The sequence below is a fragment of the Branchiostoma floridae genome, unplaced genomic scaffold, assembly GCF_000003815.2.
Source record: "Branchiostoma floridae strain S238N-H82 unplaced genomic scaffold, Bfl_VNyyK Sc7u5tJ_162, whole genome shotgun sequence".
Classification (NCBI taxonomy): Eukaryota; Metazoa; Chordata; class Leptocardii; order Amphioxiformes; family Branchiostomatidae; genus Branchiostoma; species Branchiostoma floridae.
In genome coordinates this window covers 42,708-63,945 of record NW_023365787.1, presented here as the reverse complement: position 1 = coordinate 63,945, position 21,238 = coordinate 42,708, and the positions used below count along the sequence as shown (strand labels likewise).

The 21,238-nt window shown below is 41.2% G+C and overlaps 2 protein-coding genes across 3 annotated transcripts in view; one reads left to right on the top strand and one right to left on the bottom strand.

The window, feature by feature from the left end:
- The window catches only part of LOC118408498 (urease accessory protein D-like), a 14,957-nt gene extending 9,648 nt beyond the window's left edge, over positions 1-5,309 (top strand). For both annotated transcript variants that reach the window (XM_035809312.1, XM_035809313.1), the window contains exons 4-8: positions 1,212-1,337; positions 2,469-2,560; positions 3,584-3,783; positions 4,007-4,113; positions 4,239-5,309. In XM_035809312.1, the coding sequence (XP_035665205.1) occupies positions 1,212-1,337; positions 2,469-2,560; positions 3,584-3,783; positions 4,007-4,113; positions 4,239-4,313 (600 nt within the window). In that variant the 3' untranslated portion in view covers positions 4,314-5,309. The remainder of the gene's footprint in view (positions 1-1,211; positions 1,338-2,468; positions 2,561-3,583; positions 3,784-4,006; positions 4,114-4,238) is intronic.
- Positions 5,310-5,313: 4 nt separating this feature from the next.
- The window catches only part of LOC118408497 (fibrocystin-L-like), a 30,441-nt gene continuing 14,516 nt past the window's right edge, over positions 5,314-21,238 (bottom strand). The window contains exons 19-38 of the mRNA XM_035809311.1: positions 20,751-20,850; positions 19,844-20,040; positions 18,634-18,910; positions 17,888-18,050; positions 17,070-17,311; positions 16,232-16,407; positions 14,995-15,664; positions 14,449-14,669; positions 13,690-13,853; positions 13,329-13,429; positions 13,019-13,128; positions 12,347-12,489; positions 11,754-12,010; positions 11,315-11,487; positions 10,638-10,746; positions 10,000-10,076; positions 9,309-9,528; positions 7,875-7,981; positions 6,919-7,084; positions 5,314-6,495 (exon numbers count right to left, since the gene is read on the bottom strand). Of these exons, the coding sequence (XP_035665204.1) occupies positions 6,920-7,084; positions 7,875-7,981; positions 9,309-9,528; positions 10,000-10,076; positions 10,638-10,746; positions 11,315-11,487; positions 11,754-12,010; positions 12,347-12,489; positions 13,019-13,128; positions 13,329-13,429; positions 13,690-13,853; positions 14,449-14,669; positions 14,995-15,664; positions 16,232-16,407; positions 17,070-17,311; positions 17,888-18,050; positions 18,634-18,910; positions 19,844-20,040; positions 20,751-20,850 (3,672 nt within the window). The 3' untranslated portion in view covers positions 5,314-6,495; position 6,919. The remainder of the gene's footprint in view (positions 6,496-6,918; positions 7,085-7,874; positions 7,982-9,308; positions 9,529-9,999; positions 10,077-10,637; positions 10,747-11,314; positions 11,488-11,753; positions 12,011-12,346; positions 12,490-13,018; positions 13,129-13,328; positions 13,430-13,689; positions 13,854-14,448; positions 14,670-14,994; positions 15,665-16,231; positions 16,408-17,069; positions 17,312-17,887; positions 18,051-18,633; positions 18,911-19,843; positions 20,041-20,750; positions 20,851-21,238) is intronic.

The following is a 21,238-nucleotide window of genomic DNA, read 5'->3' as shown; positions in this document are numbered from 1 at the left end:
ACTGGTCTGTTTTGCACATGGGTCAATGGTAGACGCCATTTTGTGTTGTGACGTAATAAATCGGCCATTTTGTTATCTTCAAAGTAGCTAGTAATGCCTAGGTTACACGTAGCCGACTTTGGCTCCCGAACACTAGCCGACTCTCAGCGCCGACCCAAGTCGGAAGTAGTTCGGGAGAAGTCTGACCAGTTTAGGCCACGCCTATTTTTTAGCGCCGAACATATCCCGAACACCTCCCGACCAGTAAATGACTTACTCCCGACTGTGTCCCAAATGCTAACTAACCTATCACCAACCATCCCGACCTCTAGCCGCAGACTGCCGAATCACTCCTGACTGATCCCCAACCGATTGCCGACCCTTTTTCGACTTGAAATAGACATAATCAGCGATTTTCAAAAGAGTGCTCATTTTCGTTTTTAATCAAGAATGTCCTTTGTTCTATTTGTAAACATCACCAAGAGATCAAATTTAGATCACATATAGCTCCAGTGCGGCATTTACGGGTCTTTTGTTTTTGGCTGGATGTCGGTCGTGTGAAGTTCGGGAGTGATTCGTCTACGTTCTGGCAATAGTCTTTTTGCTTGGGAATGAGTTAGCAGAGATTTGTCTAAGGTCTTGGGGTGAATCATTGGTAAGTTGGAAACAAACTGGGAGTAAATCAGCAATGTTTATGGCGTGGTTAAGATTTAATTTGACTGCTGACTTACTCCCGAACACCAACCGAACACTAGCCGACCGTGCCGAACACCAGCCGACCACCAACCGACCCATTCCAGAGTTGCCGTTCAGAGCCGAATGTTTTGAACATTTCAAAACATTCGGATGGAGCAGCCGAACACCAGCCGACTCAGCCGAACGCCAGTCGAACGCCATCCGACTCAGCCGAACGCCAGCCGACTACAGCCGACTAGCTCCCGAATCACTCCTAAACCATAGTCGGGAGAGAGTCGGGAGCCAAATTCGGCTATGTGTAACCTAGGCATAAGGGTAGGGCAGGGTGGAAGATTGTCGTGAGCTGACCCATTTCCACAAAAAATAGAAAATATACTATAATATAATATAATATAAAGATATTAAATATTCAATCGAATCAATCACAATTCATTGCGAATTTGTATCAAGTATAATATTCGTCCAATTTCAATTTAATTCTGGTGTATATAAAAACAAATAGTGCACAGCTGTGTGACTCCTATCGACCTCCTCAGGTACTGCAGGGCGACAGACTGGGCTGCGGACAGACCCTGCGTGGTACAGTGGAGAAAGGTGCACTGCTGGCGTACCTTCCAGATCCGGTGGTCTGCTATGGTGGAGCAACATTCCAAAAAGAGCAGGTAAAGTATAGAGACTTTTGTTTCTTTAAACCTTTGTTCATTCATGAAATCTCAAATACGCCCGCAGCCCGCTTTTTATTGAGGTCATGAGGGAAGAAGTAAGGGTCAGTGTGCTAGCGACCATTAGAAACGCAAATCCATTCAATGTAAAATGTACAAATCGACAATGAAACAAACGCGTAGATGGTACCAGTCAATAAAAAGTAATGGTAGACGTATGGCCCTATTGGGGCCAATGGGGAAGTAGAATGTTAATGCACTGTGTCAAGAGTTCGATTGACAAGTGACACACATGCCATTGTTATATCTGTATTTAGAAAGAAAAGTTGTGTAAAGTACATTCCCCAACGTCTAAGAAGAATGTCTAACCAGGGCTGCCAGGAATCAAACCTCCCAGCTCTTGATCTTGTGTCCACTAGCCTAGCCACTGAGCCATTCGACGCCAGCCGATAAGAACACGACAGAGACATGGCCACAAGCATCAGTCTTATCAACCTTAAAACATGTTTTTTTCTCCGAACTATGACTTACAGAATGTCACAAAATACCACCAGAGCTGCTAGAACTAGACCCGAATGGCTCAAGTTGCTCGGTGTGATATATACAGTAGATATAGTATACCCCCACCCGCCTTTGAAGTTGGTGTGTTACGATGAAGTGGTATTTATAGACAGACTAAAGCCGAAGTGCCCTGTTGACAGGCTAATTATTGACAAGCTTTTAGGAAAACTGCACGTAGTAAGCGTCAGGTCCTATCTTCACAGTCGTCCTAATCGTTACAGTGAAACCTTTTATAGTTAGCATAACTGAAATTATGCAAATGTAATCACAGATGGTTAACAAAATTTGTTCACTTTTTCATTTCAAAAAGGCCCACGAACAATCGCGTATTTACCAGCTCACCCCCTCCCCACACAATTTCGGCAAATAACAGGGTCCTTCGCGAAGGTCATACTTGTGGACAAAGTACAAGCATTATTGCATGCTATAAATATCTCACCTTCAAGTCTACTTGAACAAGAGTAGTAAAACATTAACTCGAGAACTTCTGGTGTCGTTTGTGATAACTTTTTTTAGTTGTTAGGCGTCTTGATAAACAAACTGTGTTGTGTGCTTTTTTTTTAATTAAAGGAGTTTTACCTTGACGACGACGCCAGCCTTGTTGCCGTTGACTGGTTGACGGCAGGACGGGTTGCCCTGGGCGAGAGGTGGGAGCTGAAAGGGTAAGAGAAACAGGATAGAAATACCCTGATGTGTTAACAAAGTATATAACCCAGACTTGTGTACCTTACTATTTTTCCATAATCATCGTAGCATTTGGAGAACATTAAAATTCAACTTATGCTCCGGTCCCATCTGGAAAAGGGGCCCCCTCAGGACAGATTACGGGCTGTTTTTCTGCACCAACGGGCCGGGTTACGGCCGGGTTGACCCCTACGTGGCCCCTTGGAACTCTGCGGCTACTAGCCTATATTGGGGCACGATCGGGCCCCTAGATTTATGGGGTCCCAGAAAATAGAACTTAAAGGCTAATTTCTGTGGCATGTTATTCTTCATATTTGGCCAATTCTTCTATCTGATATACACTTACCTACACGCAAACAGAGAATTCAAATTTTATAACGCAAAATTGCAAAAAAATCGAATTGTAATTTTGTGATAGGGAGAAAATGGAGTTTTCATTGTCATTGCAAAAAAAGGCGATCTTATAACCACCGCGAATATTAATATTCCACACAATGGGGAACCCCGTCATGCTCATGGTCAGACCACCGTTTAAAGTTGTAAAAATGGACAGTCATGTTATCCATGTTTATCTGTATCTATTAAAGATCGTGCGTTTCTTCTGTGCGTAAAGCGAAAACTTTCATTGGCCATGGTGTTCTATGCCTAGGCGCGCCTGACTTATGGTATCGCGACGGGAGGTATGGGGTAATCTCAAAAACCAGCGGGTCTTGGGCCGTCATATTTGGTCAGAGGATGGGTAAACATATTAGCCAACGAATGCGCTAAAAAGTTTTGCATGTCGTCTCGACATTTTCTTAGAACGGGCAACTTTTAAACTTTTTTGGCTTATGTTTTAGTAAAAAAGGGACCGTGCGGGTCGAAGCTGGACCGTGCGGGCCGGAGCTGGAATCAGTGCGGGCCGGAGCTGGACCGTGCGGGCAAGAGCTGGAGTTTAACGGGGGTGATGTCTTACTTTTCCTGAGGAGTAAAGTTAATATAATGTTTGTCTTTTATTACAGCTATCGCACAACAACTACTATCTACATCGGAGGGAGACGCGTTTGCGACAACGCGACGGCTTTGGGGAACGGTTCCCCCCACAGTCTGTGGCACAGAACGCAAACTGTCATGGGAAATCATGACGTCATCGGCACCTTCGTTCTGATTGGTCCAGCTACGGTCGGAGTCTATCAAAGGATACTACAGGGAGATTTGAACGGTGCGATTTTAAATTTGTGTGCGTCCTGCTGCTTCTTGTGTAACTAGGAAACACAGTCAGCGATTTTCTATGTGTCTATCTGTTCAAACCTCGCGATTAAAAGTTTCAGTGTAATATTTAGTGCAATTAAACTACTGAAAAAGCTGTATTTTGTTGGGATCATCCAGAAATGAACGTCATTAATGGGTCATTTATACCCGATATCATATGTTTCCTATCACAGGCAGACAGGAAGGCATCGACCTAAAAGCGACTCCTATCAACAAAGACAAAAACAGCAACGAAGTGGTCGGCGTCAATGTAAAGTTTTTTGCTGAAACGACACAACAGGTGACTAGTATATTCGACTGGTGTCGTATTTATGGCCTCACTTCTGTTCTATCGCTGCATGCTATGCTTTTTTTATCTCTGATAGCTACATCTCCATATAATTCCTTTTTTTTTCTAAATTTCAGGTCTACGATCTTCTTCGTGGCATACTGCAGGATCTTATCCCAGTTTTTGGTGGTGACCCATTCCGGAACAAATAGCAAGATGCAATTTTACATGATACATGGTCAATCATAATGTTGCAATCTGATATATTTTCATTTTAAACAAATTGGACTTGAAGCAAATTGGACTTTAAAAAAAAATTGAAATTACTTGAAGCACTCCCTCCAAAATGATAAACACTTAGAAAATATCTAATTTTGTCAAAACCTTCCCTATCCATCAGATAACGTGAAATAAAAATATGAATTGAGTATAACGGCAAAGAGATCTGTTGCTAGGATTGCAATATTTTCAGATACTCTTTTCAACCATGTCCATTGCATTCAGCACCAAGGACAGGCCTATCTTCATTCAACCTTCATGATGCTTAGCAATAGAGATAGTTCAAACATGTGTAGGTTTGCTCTACCATTCGCTTTGAGGCGTTCAGCACTTGGGGTAATCTGTTCGCCTGTCATTGGATGGCGTTCAGTACTAAGGACAGTTAAGGACACGTGTTTGCCAGTACGTTTAAGGCAGTCGGCACTTGGGACAGTCTGTTCACCTTAAACTGAATAATGTTAAGCACTAGGGGTAATTAAACAGAAATGTTCGTCTGTTTCTTTTAAGGTAGTCAGCACTTAGGACAGTTTGTAATTTACATGGATGGCGTTCAGCTCTAGCAATAGTTAAAAACATACATCTTAATGTGCGCTTGTCCTTTTAAGGCGTTCAGCACTAGGATTTGTTTGTTTTAGCACTTAACACCTGTAATGATAATAATAATATCTGGCGTATTTGCAGCCAGTAGGTACCCAATATTGGGCAATAGGTTGATTTACGTAGTCAAGGCGCCTCCTCGAGTACGGTACCCGTTTTACGTCCCTTCCGAAAGATGAATTCTACGAATGCTTGGTGTTGTAAGGCATTCAACAATTCTGCTTCTCTCTATGCATATATCCCTAAGGTTTTAAGGAAGCAATGTAAATGATGTTACTGACGTGTCTGTAAAGCCTAGTCATAAACGCAGAAATATTAAAAGACTAAAAGCAGTTGTTGGATTTTTTCTTCATTTTATTCACACAGCACACACAGAGCAAACATGCACCCAATGTGGATGACCATATAGTGTGTTCTCTCTTACACAAGTGTTGGTGAATGTTATGTACCAACATCGTCGATGTATACTTTCCGCTTTTATACTGTACTTGATTTTTCCACATATATAGTAGTCAACACACTATAGGATGCAAGCAGGTCTAATGTGCTTGCCTATGCTTTGATGCATGTCATGGGGTTGACATTTGTCAATAATAAAAAATCTCAAACTAGAATAATCTTCAAAAATCATAACATCTACCAAAGTGCTTTCTCACCATGTACATGTACTAAAAATGTTTTTCTTAATAAAAAAAATGAAGATTAAAAAAAATGATAAAACAACAGTTGTTGCCACAGTTTTATGAATGTTGCTAGTATTGAAGACCAATTGACAGGTACCAGTTAAAATCATATCATAAATTAAAGTGATACATATGATATTTGTCTGAATATTTTCCAGTAGTGTCTTCTTGGTAGCTTAAACAGAATAAGGATAAAATTTGGCGTATATGACAGAGTTCATGGTGAGAAGTCACTGCTAGAATATTTTTTTTGTTTGAAACACACAAAAATATCACAACTCAAGGGAAAGGTTGGAAGAAGTTGGAAATTCATGCTTAACTAACATCAGCATGGTGGTGTGGCTGTCAAGCAGGCCAAACCAATCAAAATACTGATGAAAGGAAAACGGCAATTTCATTGGTGTATCCTGTAGCCAATCAGAATGTTCATTGGCTCAAAAGTCTTTTATGTGACTTTTACATCAGACATGGATTCTTACTGCTAATGTTGTAGAACCCTTTGTATTTACAGTACAGGAGGTAGAAAAAGGCCACACAGAACTTCAGATGTTTTGCATGAAAAGTATGATTAAAAAAATCAAGTGATTCCAAGTGTACTATGTTTCTGCTTTCAGTGAAGTGTGATTATGGATCTATGTTTCTCTTGTCAGTGAAACAACCTAAGAGAGTGCTTGGTAACACCACAAAATTAAACATCATTCCACAATGATGTAATACACAGCAAACACTCAGCAAACATGGAAGTACAGCTTGTCAATCAATCTATCCATCAATCGAACAAGCTCGTCTTGATTGGTCCATGCATATAACGTCCTTGGTCCATGTGGTATTAGGTCTGCAAGGAAGACAACACAAACAATATACATTTAGCTATGTCTATATTCATATATACTAGGAAACATCTAACTGTTCTGTTCTCTATTTATTTCCTAGAAAAATTTGTTTAGATATGATTACGAAAATATTATCAATTCCTTGATGCCTAACCTTCATAAAAATTCAAAAACAGTACAAATGTATGATCCTGAAGAACATAAAAACTGGTTGCCTTGAACTGAACTTGTACCAGGGGATTCAGAATCTCTGCCATCTTGTCAAACATTGTTATGACAGAACTAAATATGCAATGATAAAGTATGCTTTATTAATTAAATCACATGGTTGTAAGCTAATAAACTTCCTATAAAGGAGTTTCTTTCAGCAGTTGTCCCCTGAGGTAATCAGGTTTTACCAGACCAATGAAAACGCAGATACCCACCTTACACCATGTGGAGGGCGATGACATCACAGTCCCTGGCGATGATGTCCTTCAGGCGGAACTCTCCCTCCACCTCCGTCACCACGTGAGTCAGGTTGGCGGTCATGAACCTGAAGTCTTTCCCACCCAGCTGACCTGGGAACGCAGTGACCAGATCTTGACGAGCCTGTAGAACATCATCATCATCATTATTCATCCTCTATTTTGAGGTGCAGCAAGTAAAGTCTGATTTCCAGAACGGTCTGTCTCTCATCGCAGTGAGAAGTCCCGGGCCCTCTAGGCCAGTTTCTGACTCAGTAAGTTTATTCAAAGTTAGCCTTGGGCGACCAACACGTTTCTTACAAAAATCAGGTGACCAGAACAGGAGTTTCTGTCAACTTCTGTTCTGTTCCTCCTGTCGAACAGATTAAGAGTATTAAAACTCTTTTCAATAGATAAACCATGTATCTTAGGCTCCCTCTGTCATTACAACATACAACTGTGTTAAGAAGCGAAAAGAAGTCAATCCAGTACATACGTAGTAGCATACCTTAGACTTCATAGTTACATGTAGTAAGATAGCATGTTCTTATTACACCTTCATGTAGTACTAGTACTTGTACTTAGATTATTTAGAACTACATAGAAGTTTTATTTATACAGCATACTCCTTTCACTACCTTTTACCTCCCCAACCAAAGCCAGGTACCCAGTTTTACACTAAGCCTTGAGTGTATAGTGAAAAAAGTTGAATGTCTTTCCCAAGGACCCAACATCTTGCCAGGAACACCAGTTATCATTCAATGCAACCTTCTGGACCATTAGCGGGCTGAATTTTACGGTCACAATCATTATTGATAATCAAAAGTCTGTAACGTTATATACATGTGACATGATGAATTAAAAGAACACAAGAATCATGATTATTCCTTTCGAAAAACTAAAACACGTCACAATGCCAAAAATTCGTCAAATACCTGGTCCAGGGTCTTCTTCATGTCGATCCAGGTGCGGCCCAGCTTGATGCGGCGATATGTCTTGTCCAGCAACTTCACCTTCATGTTCTTCGGCATTGGAATGTTTTCTGAACGGGACAAAGTTGAGTCTTGAACAAAGTATACAGTCATACAACTAAAAGCTCTTTTGCATAATCATAGTTCTTCATTTCTTGATGAAAATGAAGGTATAATTATCAATTCCTTTCAATACAACATGTTTCTGGGAGAAAATGGACCAGGAGTTTTCCCTCTGAAAGACATAAAATCACATACTGAATAGTTTATCTTTAAGTTTGTAGTTACTGTAAAAAATTGATACAGACTGAAGCATACGATAAGGATTGTTGTTCCTTTTAAATGTATTGTCTAATTGTCTGTTTTTATGGACCTTGTGCCTGACAATAAACTATTGTTGTTGTTGTTGTTGTTGATAAAGAAATGTTATCTAGTAGCCTCCATAGCAGGCTCTCTATGGCCTTTTTTGGCACTTTTGCTGGCCATTTCTTTTTGTACTGGGTCGCTGATTGCTGGCCTCTCTGATAGCTGGCCATTTTAGAGCCTTCATGGATTCGGCGGTACAAAGTAATATTAAAAAACGATTAGCCATTCATCTGCCCTATTAACACATACGTTAGGAATAATTCACAACTCCGTGAGAGGCAATTCGCATGTCGGCTGCAAGCATTTTACAACCCGGGCGACACGCGCCGCCCGACCGCCATCTGGTCATTTGCATAGAGCATGCTTGTTTACCAACTAAGGCGTCGGACATACCGAAAGAACGTCGAACTGGTAAGTTTTCACATATGTGTTTTTAAAAAGCAGTTTGACCCCGAAACCGTTAGAGAATTGTCGGGTCAGTGCACACGGGGCGTGACAGTGCACTGTCCGCGTCCGGCGGAGATGCGTGCACTTTATTAGCCGTCCACGGCAGGCAGGGAATTCGCACCTCCTTGTTAATCGCCCTAATCGTTTTTTAATATTACTTTGTACCGCCAAATCCATACAGGCTCTAAAATGGCCGGCTATCAGAGAGGCCAGCAATCAGCGACCCAGTACAAAAAGAAATGGCCAGCAAAAGTGCCAAAAAAGGCCATATAGAGAGCCTGCTATGGAGGCTTAGCTATCTAGCAACTGGCCAAGAAACTCAATGAATAGTTGACCTAATCTTCCAATGGTCGTGACAGGGATGACAGATGTAATATTACAGTATATACAGGTTCATTGTGCCACGGAAAGTCCCACAGAAATTCAGGATCCCCTAACTCTACATGAAGTACAATGAACACAGGATGAAGGCTTAACGTCCCATCCTAAGAATTGCAACTCTTTCCAGAAGGGTGCCTGTTGGGTGCGAGACACAGCCAGGATCGAAACTCACGACTTCTTGATCCAGAATCACGCCATACTCACCATCCTCCTCCTCCTCATACACGTATCCCGGGGGAGAGGTCGGCCGAGGGGTGGGGGAGGGGGTTGCCCGGGAGACGGGGCGGGACTCGATGTCCTTGTCGAAACGAGTCTCATCCAATGAGAAGCCGGAGTTCTTCCTGCCCATGTTCTCCTCAATGTCCTTCAGTGGGTTGAAGGACTGCAGGACCACTGGGGGCTGGTTGAAGTGAGCTTCCTTCACCTAAAATATAACACATGGTTACATGTATTGTTAACGTAACCGCAATGGCTTGGGACGTAGAGAGTTTGCCGAAAAAGCAGTTACTCAAGCAACTGGATATGATTTTGGAAATGGACAGACGTTTCAGATAGTATCCACTATCTTTCATCAGTGACATGCACTTAGCCTGTGTTTACACAATCTTTTGCTGGCTGGGGTTAATGCCCCCCTCCCCGAGGAAAGGGCGGCAGTAATTGTAGGGCCGGCCACTAAGAGCACGATTTTTGTCAAGCTAAGTGACACTCTGTAACTTGAGTAACTGCTTTTTGACTTTCAAAATCTTGCAGTTTGAAACCTTTTGTCAAAGTCTTCAAATTCCACCATTTTTGTCAGCCTCGTATTGGACATTTTGGTGACTACAATAAGCATCATAAAACGTCCTGTGTATATAACCTATTGACTCTTAAAATGTTGAATATGGGATATTCTTGCCTTGATGACACTGGTAGCAGAGCTCGGGCGGAAGATGGCTGATGAGGGACGGAAGTCGCTCCACCTCCTCTTTCCTCCTACCAGAGAGAAATGAAGAAATGACACTTAAAAGAAGATAAAGACAGGCTTGCCAACAATTTCCATTTCCTACACTTTATCCATCACTGAATGTTGCACCTTTTATGGAGAAAAGTTGAACAAAAACATTAATATTACTCAGTATCCTTTCTTTTCCTATATGCTCTCCAAACTGAGTCAGCAAACACTACACATGATTGGCCTTCTTATGTGATGGGGCTTGAAATAGACCAATCCTGACTATCAGTCAGCATTATGGGTTAAACCAATACAAGAATCATGTTAATCATTGGTTGAAGGAATGAGAGAGTGGCCGCATGTCCATCAACTATTTGAATATGTTTTTATTTCAAGAAAATAATACAAAATTTACATTTCGACAGAAGTGGGAAGGGCTATGCAATTGGTCCATTTCCTAAGTCAAAACTGTGTATGATGCCTAATATGGTTCCTGTCTACCTGCCAAAGTAACGAGCCATAAACATATTATCATTTCTAGTTTTGCATTATCATGTAAGCTTGAAACATATATCTGTAACTAATAGAAAATTCTTACTGACCTGCTGCTGACTTCTTGCACCTCCAGATCACAATCAGAGCGATGAAAAGGACAGCCAGGCCTGACATAGTGGCAATGCACGCAATCAGGACAATGTCCTCACTGCTCGCCTGTATAAAACAACAGACAACATGTTATTCAGAGCACAGCATAAAGTATGTTTCTGGTGCAAGAATTTTGTCTGACAATTCTGTTCTGTAGGAACCTTCTCAGACAATGATTTACAGCTGTAGCAGGCGCGACTATACCCCTGGCCACAATGTGTATATTTTAGCAAGGGGCTTGTTCTTGCCTGCTACACTCAACACAACCAATATGCAACAAGCGGACTAGTAGGGTGTGTAGTTCAGTGCACTGTTAGAGGCCCTGCCTTAGGAACTAGAGGCTGTGAGTTTAATTCTGGCAGTGTTGTTCACCCGACTTGTACGGTACCGGAAAGGGTTGCTGTACATGTCCTTATTCCATTAAGCCATGGTCCACTTTTCATTGTACTTGTTGAAAAGAGCTAGTGGAATTACCCAGGTACAATGAACCTGTAAATACTGTACATAGCATCTGCTCTCTGTATCATGATTAGTGAAAGGCTAGCTCTTCAGTATTAGCTAAAACCAGGATCGAGATCACTTTCCTTTTTTTCCTAATACGTACAAGTTTTAATATCAATGGTTGACCACTTACCACACTGGTACCGTAGTAGCGCTCCCTGTTCACGAACATGATGGGGAGAGTCGACATGGTGTTCCCGGCAAAGGTCACGGTCATCGGCTGGTTGACCGCCTCCCACAGACGCAGGAGGACAGCATCGACCTCCTCCTCTGGACCAGTCAAGGTGAAGTCCACAATGATGCTTCCTAGGATGATGGAAGGTAGAAGAATTTATTATATGCATAGTGAATAGGTCCAAGTCTTATAAACTGATGGACAGTATAGAAAGAGGACATTAGAGTCCTCTTTCATATCAAAGTTGTACAATTCCATATTCAAAGGTCTGAATCATCTAACTCTTTTTAAGTGCATTAATCAATTCTTGCAATCTCTTCAAGTTGATTACGGTAAAATGCATAAATGTTCATGGTGGTTTTATGTTCGCGTTTTTTGCAGTGACCACACAACAAACCTGAAGAAGCATCCACGGCAGAGATGTAGACATCGCTGTACTTTGCGTTCAGTTCGTTCATCATGAAGATCTCGAAGTGCGACTCGTGCTCCTGCACGGTGGCGAAGTCAGCGTCAAATTTGATCTGCACTGCTTTCTCCACCCCCCCTGGAACGTGGTAGCCCGATGGGAAGACGTCGATGGGGTCAGGGGCGTAGGTGAAGTCGTACTCTGCCATGTTTTGGTCGTTTGTCACGTGGAATTCCAGCTGGTAACGGCTGTTAAAAGTAAAACGAACATAAATGACAAGTTCTTAAAAAATGCTATTGATGTGATTTAATCAATGGCCATTTAACTTGATTTTGATTTATGAATAATGTCTAAAATAGACCAAATTTGACCCAAGACTTGACTTGTACGTCATACATTGAATGTTTTCCAGTATGTGTGCTCAAAATTTCAATTACAACGAACACTTCTTATCTACATTTGTAGGTGCTTCAGAACTGACATACATGTACCAACATTTGACATTTACCTCAAATGGCAAAATACCTGTCAGATTCAACAACATGTCAAAAATCGAAAAAGAGAATGTTAAACTGTTAATTTACCTGATGTCAGACAGCTGAAGGTTGACGAAGGTTGCGTAACCGGTGAGGGGGTTGAAGGTGGCCGAGGTCTCCCCAGAGAGGCTGCCGTTGTACATTTCAGGGAACGGTTTCACCAGAGAGACGGTTACAGTCCAGGTCAGCCCCTGAATAGGCGAAACAAATAATGTTTTTGGTGTTTATTTGCGTTGTAAAAAAAAAATCAGTCACTCTTAAAGTCCTTAAAGTTCAATTATATTATCAAAACTTTTAATGATTATTTTGGGCAGCTAACATCAAATGCATAATGGTGGAAATAAGTCAACAATTTGACTGACAGAAAATTGTATGTCCCAAATTTCACAAATATGTTGAGCTTCTAAACAAATATTGGACCAAATATTGACAAAGCTAAAACTATTGTGACTATCGCATGGGTACCGAGTATGCCATTTAGAGTTCTCGTAATTTGTTGTCAGGCCCATTAACAAATTTACATGTATATTGTGTATACTGTTTTCAGAACAAGGCGATTGACTCTGAATTACACAACTTTACTACACCTGATGCCATTAGGATATGTCAATTGTATTAAAATTTGGGGTTAATTGTTAGTTGACGATGATGTCAAGATGATGACCCAATGACATGAAATCCCTTCTGGCATAGTGTATCATAATGTTAGTCTATGCATACCTTCCAGGCGATGTCAGGTATTGCCTGACCAGTCACAGCATCCCTGAGTTCCATCTGTAGGCTGAAGGGTTGGTTCACTGTCGCTGTCTCTGGTTGGCTCAGCACACCAACTGGAATGAGATGAAGGAATTTACCAATAGTCCATACAATATTGGCAAACAAATGAAAATTTATTTGCAGGTTTTGGCCGCTATTACATGCCCAGCCCACATAGGCTTATAAGACACAGTTGTGATGTCACATACATCATACACCACACAACATATATAAGACACAGTGGTACAGATGAACAAAATCAATAGATACGTACCTGTCACAGGCTTGGTAGCCACAGTCAGAGGCTGGGAGAACACCAGCAGAGGTGTCTGGGTGTCCCTGCTCACTGTGAAGTGGATGGTGTAGTCCTCACCACTATATGATTATAGAGAAACACACCGTCAGAAACAAGTCTATAATTTTCTTCCTCAAAAATATCAAGTTAGATGAAATTCACGGTGATGTACGCTTATGTCACCTAGCTTATCTGTCATACATGTACAAACTACTTTAAATAACAGTTGTGGCCTTCTATCTCAAGTAGTGACGTCAGGAACACACCACTTTTACCGGAAGGGTCATAAGTATCAGAATGGGGGTATGACATTTGGATGATTAAAGTTGTGCGACCTTACCTGTGAGTGATCTCCAGGTCAGTGAAGTTGGCCCATCCGTTGACATACGGGACACTGGTGGTGCCTTTCAGCAGGGCACGTACATCAGACCCTGACCCAAGCTGCAATGTTGCCGTGATCTCCCAGGGGGAGTCAGAGTAGCCGAGATGGGTGATGACATTACCCTAAAAATGGAAAACCATCGATATTGGTTTAAAAGTGTTCCAAAATTCGTAGTGAACTTTCTTGGTCATTAATCTGAGGATCATAATGATTATCTCAATTTATCAAGAATCTCTTAAGAGATCTTTTGATGCTGATAAAATTTGACCAGCACACTATGTGTACCCTTTCCTTTTAAGTATAGTAACTGTCACAGTTATCTTTAATCTTTGCCCAAGGAAAAGGTGTCTCTCCTTCTAAACATGCATGGGACTGATCTTAGACATTTGTATCAACCAGTTATTGTAACTTCTATAAGGAGTTACACAGTCACCAGACTGAGATTTTGTATGTTTAGTACAATTAGATAACTTTGATAACATTCACACTGGAAGGACCCCTACGTCCAAGATCAAGGCTCTCCTCAAATACGGAACCTTAAGGCTTAATGCCCCTTCTGTGAAAGGTCAGATACTCATGATCATTTCATCCAATTGTGTTGAGTGAGGAAATGGCAGATCATTATGCTTTGGAGTGGGATTTAAACCTTTTGAGTCCCCGTCAACAATTCTAACCACATGGTCACCCATCTGTTCACTTCTGTACAAAAATGCACACCTCGGTATCCAGTGCCTGGATCTTTGGCTGTACGCTGAAGCCAGCTCCTTCGTGCAGTGGTTCAGGCTCAGCCGCCATGCGGAGGGATGACGGAGTGGTGTACGTCTCCGCGACGGCGGGCTCCACAGTCAGCTGGGACCACTCCTCGCTTCCAACCGGGGGAACAGGCCCGTTGATGGACGCACTTGTCACATTTACTCCCAAGATGCTTGACAGTGCTCCTGTTTATGATAAATATAAGAAACATCAATTATATATCTGTACTACAGAATGATACATTATGTACTGTTAGAGTTAATCTGTGGTATTAGGAACGACATTAGCAATATATCAATTACAAACCTATAATCAACCAGCATAAAATTTGGGCGAAAACTTAATCAGTTCAGAATCCTCATTTTCTCAAGCTTATCTATACATACCTAAGATTTTAAATTCTTTCATTTACACTTACTCAACAAAAAACACACCATGTACATGTGTATTGGTAAAAACACCCATCATTAATGAAAATGTTTTTTGTACTAATTAAGCAAATATACTTGCCTGATTGAAGGGCATCAATGAGGGTAGCCTCCAGTGCTTTCAGCTGGTCGTATGACAAACTGTCCTGGACAGTGCCGTCGACGGTCTGGCTTGGTGGATCTCCAATCTGCAGTTCCACAGTGACCCCACCGGCAGCACGCCGGCGTCGTTTCCCGGCCTCGCTCACAACATTCATTCGGCGAACCTTGTTGGTCGGGATATTCAGGAAACCACAGAGGTTTTGCACCAAGTTCTCTCCGAAGAAATCGTCCAGAGTGACTGGTGGGAGCCCAAAAGCGACAGTGATCACGTCGGAGGTCTTGATGTCGATGACAGTTGTACCCTTCAAGAGGAAGTATAGCGTCTGCTTTTCAATGTCCATGAAGTTTGCTCCAGCATCATCCTGGTGTGTTGGTTTATAATTTCCAGGCAACACGGCACCGTTACCACCTGGCGCAGCGTTCTTCGGTTCGACGTAGATGCCGTCAGCATAGATGTCAAGCCTCTCAGGGTTGGAGAAGTACATGCCGACAATCACGGTGTTGTCGTCTTCTGCATCCAGCAGGTAGTGACGGGATTCGCGGGGTGAGACGCCGCTGAAGTGTATGAGATAGTCCTCGCCCTCTGCCACTACAATCTGGAAGGTGGAGATACGCTTGGAGCAGGTGTAGCCTGAGCACCATCCATGGTCCTGTAAGGTGGAAAACAAGCAACTGTAAATACCTTTCTAAGTTCCAAGTGATTTCATCTTACAGTGAGGAGAAAATGGTCCAGGAGTATTTGCAGTTATTCTAATATTTCCTTTAAGTGCTATACTATTGTCACATGTCAGCAATGGAAACATAACAGTTGTATTTCCAAGCTTGCAGGGAAGTGGTCACCACAAAATCTACGAAGTCAGCATAAAACCACCACAAAAATTTGGAGAAGTACATTATGTGACATCATTATAATCGAACAAAGTTTAGTGATGACCAAAAAAAAAAAAACTTTTATGTGCCAAGTACATGTCAAAGCAGTTCCTTCTTGCTGATATAGTCCAAATGGCATTTGAATAAATATTGTATACTGCATATGTTACAGACAAGTTTATTTGAGCATTTGCTTTCCTTTCCAAATGAACTGAACAGGAAAATTGAGATAACTTTACACTAGGAACAATTTTCCATCATCTATTATAACTCCAAAAAAAGTTAACACCATTTCAAATTAGGATGAATTTCATAATGTTATTTAGATGTATCTACGGAATGCTTACCTGGGGTCCATTGACCAGGTCAATGTAGCCGTTACTCAAAATGCCAATAGGTGAGAGACGTCGGGTCTCGGTGTCTGCATCCATGCTCTCGATTGTCAGCATCTTGTAGTTAATGCCAGTGCACAAGTAGGCTTGCATGTCGTCATCTTTCGTACACTGGTTATTCCGAACAATACCTGGGGGTGCACATCAAACATAATTATAGTAAAAATCAAAAAAGTTGAACTCATCACATCAAAGGGAAAAAGTTTAGTAATAATAGTAATTGAAGAGAACCAAAAACATAACTGTGGTTCACGTCTTTGATCTGCCATGTTACATGATTCTGCCTCTTTGAAACACGGTGTGTTTTTCATGAGAGATTGCAAGTGCAACATAAAGATATGCAAAGTTTATAATTAGATATAAATTGTTAAAGGCGTGCATTACACTGGGGACTATTGAACCGAAGACCTCTTTAGACACCTTCTTCTGGGATGTGTGACCTGGCAATATTATGTAATCTGGTGTTCATTATCACAGTAAGTACAACGTCTATTCTAATCTCTGAGTCAGCACTCATCAGATGAATTCCCACATCTTTGGTCCTGTAAGGTGGATAGGGCTGTGCCTTTTCTATTTTATGGCCTTTAGCCCTGATACTCGTGCAAGCAACTGGTTGCACAAGTATTTTTGTTTACCATGATCATACTCGTTCCATAAGTGCTGAGTGATACATTGTATTAGGTAGAGGAAGCAGTGTGTGCCATCTTAATTTCTCAATATGACCACGGGCTTAAGCAGGCTAAATATGCTGTAATGGCCATGACCAAAAAAATCATTCAAAATAATTCCATACCTGGTCCATTTGGTGCAAGGTCCGAGGGGTCAATCTTGTTTCCAGACAGGTCAGAGAGCATGGTGCTGGGGATTCGATAGTCTCCTCTGCCGTACCGGGCGTCTCCATCCCACTCCCAGTCAGACTGTCCAATGACAGCTCCTGGTGCTCCGAGCTCCAGCAACGTATCGTCTTTGTCGTCAATGGCCAATTGTAGCTTGCCGTCACAGGGCATGTCAACGCAGTCAGAGGGATTGATCGCCCTGTGGTTACAAGGTCAGGCATTCAGAGCATGTTTCTTTTTTTTACATTTGTGCATGCCTTTTAATACTGTTAATACCAGCCTCCATTCATTCTTTAAACAAAAGTCCCTCAACTTGTTGTATAAATATGTGATACAGTACTGCTACTGTACAGTTTAACTGTGACAGTAACTGAGCAAAGGGCTTTTGGTTAGAAACGCATCATATCTATTGGAGTTACAAAAACGGAATTTCTAGATCAAAGCAGAGCGCCTGAAAGCCTACATCAACTTTAAGTTGCAAAGTTTGAAGTTAATGCCTTTCGTAAATGCAATCTTTTTTGTAACGAAACAAGTCCACTATAGATAGGAAGAGGTTTCGTTGACTACATGTATTATGCAGTATCCAGGTATCCATGTACGCAGTTCTATTTCAAGCTTGTGTTGCATGCTAGATAGCATAACCTTTTGCTTTCAAATTGGTATTGTTCAATCACATCAGCCTGTAGCTCTTATAACAAATTCTCAGACAGCAAACATTTTTGAAAGCATTCTGTGTTACCCTTAATAGTTTTTGTACAATGTGTTTGGTACCTACCTAACACTGGGTCTGTCAATGAATACCCTGTTGTCAACAGGTACATTGTCAAAATGAAGAGCCTCAGTTGAAACAGGGTGTGTCCCATCCTCATTTCCTGACCAGGTATGCAGTGCAACGTCCTCTTTGCCACATGCTTCATTGTAATTCGCAAAGGTCACACCTACAAGAAGCAAAGATAAAACATCAGTTCCAGAATTGCCAAGCAAAGGATGACCTTCCTAGGACATGCATCAAGAGCAGTTTCCACTCAGGATGTGATAAAACTGACAACCTCGGACCCAAACTCTGCTTGGAAATGCCCAAGAAGACCAGATCTTCAAAGATCATCAAAGAGCTGGGGGTCTCCAGAACCAATGGAGGGAGTACACCTAGGACAGACCAACCTGGTGTGAACTGTCAATGTCTGTAGCTGCTATGCATCAGAGTATGATGCCAGTGAATGATTGATTGATTGATGAAAACATACTTAGTCTAGCATGCAGGTATTTTGGTATAAAGGTAAACTCAATTTTGTACAATGGGTGTTTGGAATGGGATACGTGTCCAACTGAAGACGTCCGACTGAGTGTCAACAGTTCATACGAGTCCTTCTTTTAAGTCTACAATTTTCTCTGGAATTTCTTGTCCCTTCTAAAGATATTTCCTAAAAACATTCAAAAACTTAATAAGTGTTGAAATGTTGAGAGACAGCTAAAAATACCCATTACGATGAAACATGAGGTGTTGTGTGAATTTGGACTTACCACTAAACAATGAGCTTCCCCCCAGGCTAGGGTAGGCCATTTGGTTGTCCCATGGATGCAGCGGGGAGCCACTGTCGCCAGACATGAAGTTACCAAGCGACGACCCAATAAAACCTCCGGGGCTATCTCCCTTGCCGCTCTTGAACCCTATGCCGCCCACTTTTCTCGCAATTTTGAAGTTGTCATCATCCCAGTCCACAACGTCAGTCTCACAGTCGAATGCTGAACTACGTCCGACGTAGAGGGAATTTCTGACTGTAACAGTCTTGTCCACCATCTAAACAATTATAAAAAGACATTGGTTACTGCTGTGATCTGTTGCATGATCATTGGCAATATATTATATATTATTTAATACAAAACAATTATTTATTAGACCTACACGTATACTGTACGTTTACATTGTATGAGATGATTAATACAGAGACATTGAGACTGTACTAAAGAAAAACCTTGGGAATACCACTAATCATCCTGGTCTTCTTGACATTAAAATATAATTGTAACAGTTTATCATTATGTCAAACAATCATCTTTAACCGATACTGTAAACTGTCAGTTCACTGTGACGGTAATCAATATTATGATACAATTTTAAACTTTATAACCGTACACAAAAATAAAGTGCTTACCAACAAGCTTTTGATCAGTCCTCTAATCATTTTCAAATTGAAATGACCCAAAGCCTATAGTATGTCATACATCCAAACCAGAATTGTGACATTAGCAAAGGATTCTGAACAGGATTAGTTTCTCAGGGAGTGAAAGAGGCCATCTACATCAGAGCCCATCAACTTTCCCTCAACCAAGACCGACTTCCAAACACCTTTGACCCTTTGCTGATGTCACACTTCTAGTCTGGACATAGGCTTTGGGCCATTACACCTTGAAAAGGATCAGAGGACTGAACAAAAGCTTTTGTGTACGGTAAATTCGTTGTAATGTTTAAAATTGTATCATAATCTTTAACTGATATTCATTTCTGTAAAGCAACAATCATACATGTATCAATGTTCAACTGTTAATGCAACAACACAGAGCTAATTAGATCTACCATCATGATTATGATAGATAATGCTAGACAGGGTGAATATGTTGGAGTGCACATATTACAGGGTGTGAGTTTGATTTGCTATTACTTAATATTCATCTTGCCAGACATGTAGTTTACTGCATCATTACAAAGTGTACATAGGAAAGGTTGACAAACCACGTGGCTGAGAGATTCTGGTCCTATGATTGAAAGGAATGAGCCAATTCCATTGTCTACAAGAGTGTTGCTCTCCAGAACTGCACTGTCCTTAGACTGGAAGTACACGCCATAGCTGAAGCACTTCCAGATGACAAAGTTCCGGACCCTGGAGCACTCACCCACGCCATCCATATAGATATGGATGCCATGAATAGCTATAAGTTAAAGGAACAAGACCAAATATATGTTAGACATATACCAAGAAGGCAGTGAAAGATAATGCTAACTGTACAAAAAAAAAAGATCACCACAAAATAAATGCAGGACCTGTTGACATATAAAATTGCCCAAAATTATTTACCATGATCGTGATTACCCAATCCCTGGTCATAAGAAAAGGTTTCAAGCATTACATTATGAATATGATAGGTCTACAATCTACTTTGTATGCAGCCACATAACAAGACTAGATAGTTTCAATTTCTTACATTTTAGATGACTTAAAAGCTACCAAATTGAAAATGCAAATTCAAATGCTATCACACACATTGGTCTCAGTGGAAGGAATTTTAAGCTGGTCCTATACTTAGCATACAAACTGTATCAGCCTGAGGTTACTTCAAATATGTGAAGCTGTGTGGATGCTTTCATTGTGGGTCAAATGCACCTGGGAGCCTGCACTATCTCTAATTTATATATACATTTCTAAAAGAAGATCAATCACCAAAGTCATTCAAATAACTATGCTCCATCACCTTTGTCATGTAAAAATGGTCAATGGCAATTAATCTCTTGAAGGAAAAGCGGCGATCAGTTGCATATCAACAAATTTGAATCAGTTGCAATTTATTATATCAACAAATTTGAATCCAGAACCTCTGGGTTATGGGGCGATATAAAAAAAAAAACTGCCATTATGTTTTACCTGTGTGAATCACGTTGTCACTCCAGCCCCAGCTGTCATCTGTGCATGGTTCCCCGTCCATGTGGATTCCAACACGCTCTGCTCCAGCAATGTGGTTGCCCTGAAGTCACAATGAACAAGTACAGAAACTTAATGGTACATGTATAAAGTATATTATGGGGAAGCTTACTTATTGGCACATAAGCTAACTTATGTGTAGTACTTATTGGCATTTCAGGCCACATGGGTAGGTGGTGAAAATAAAATGCCAAAATTTCCTTATAAAGTAATATGTCTGTTATTTTTCAACAATTACCACGAGCACAGTGTGTTATGTCTGTCAGAAGTAGCAGTGTAATCAGAGCTGCATAAGTTGGGATACAGAATAGAATGCAATGCATCATACATACGCATCTACATGCACTCACGGCACTGCATGCACACCTGATATGCAATGAATGAGGAATTTGTCATTAACTTGTACACTAGATGTGTGTCTTGCATATTAG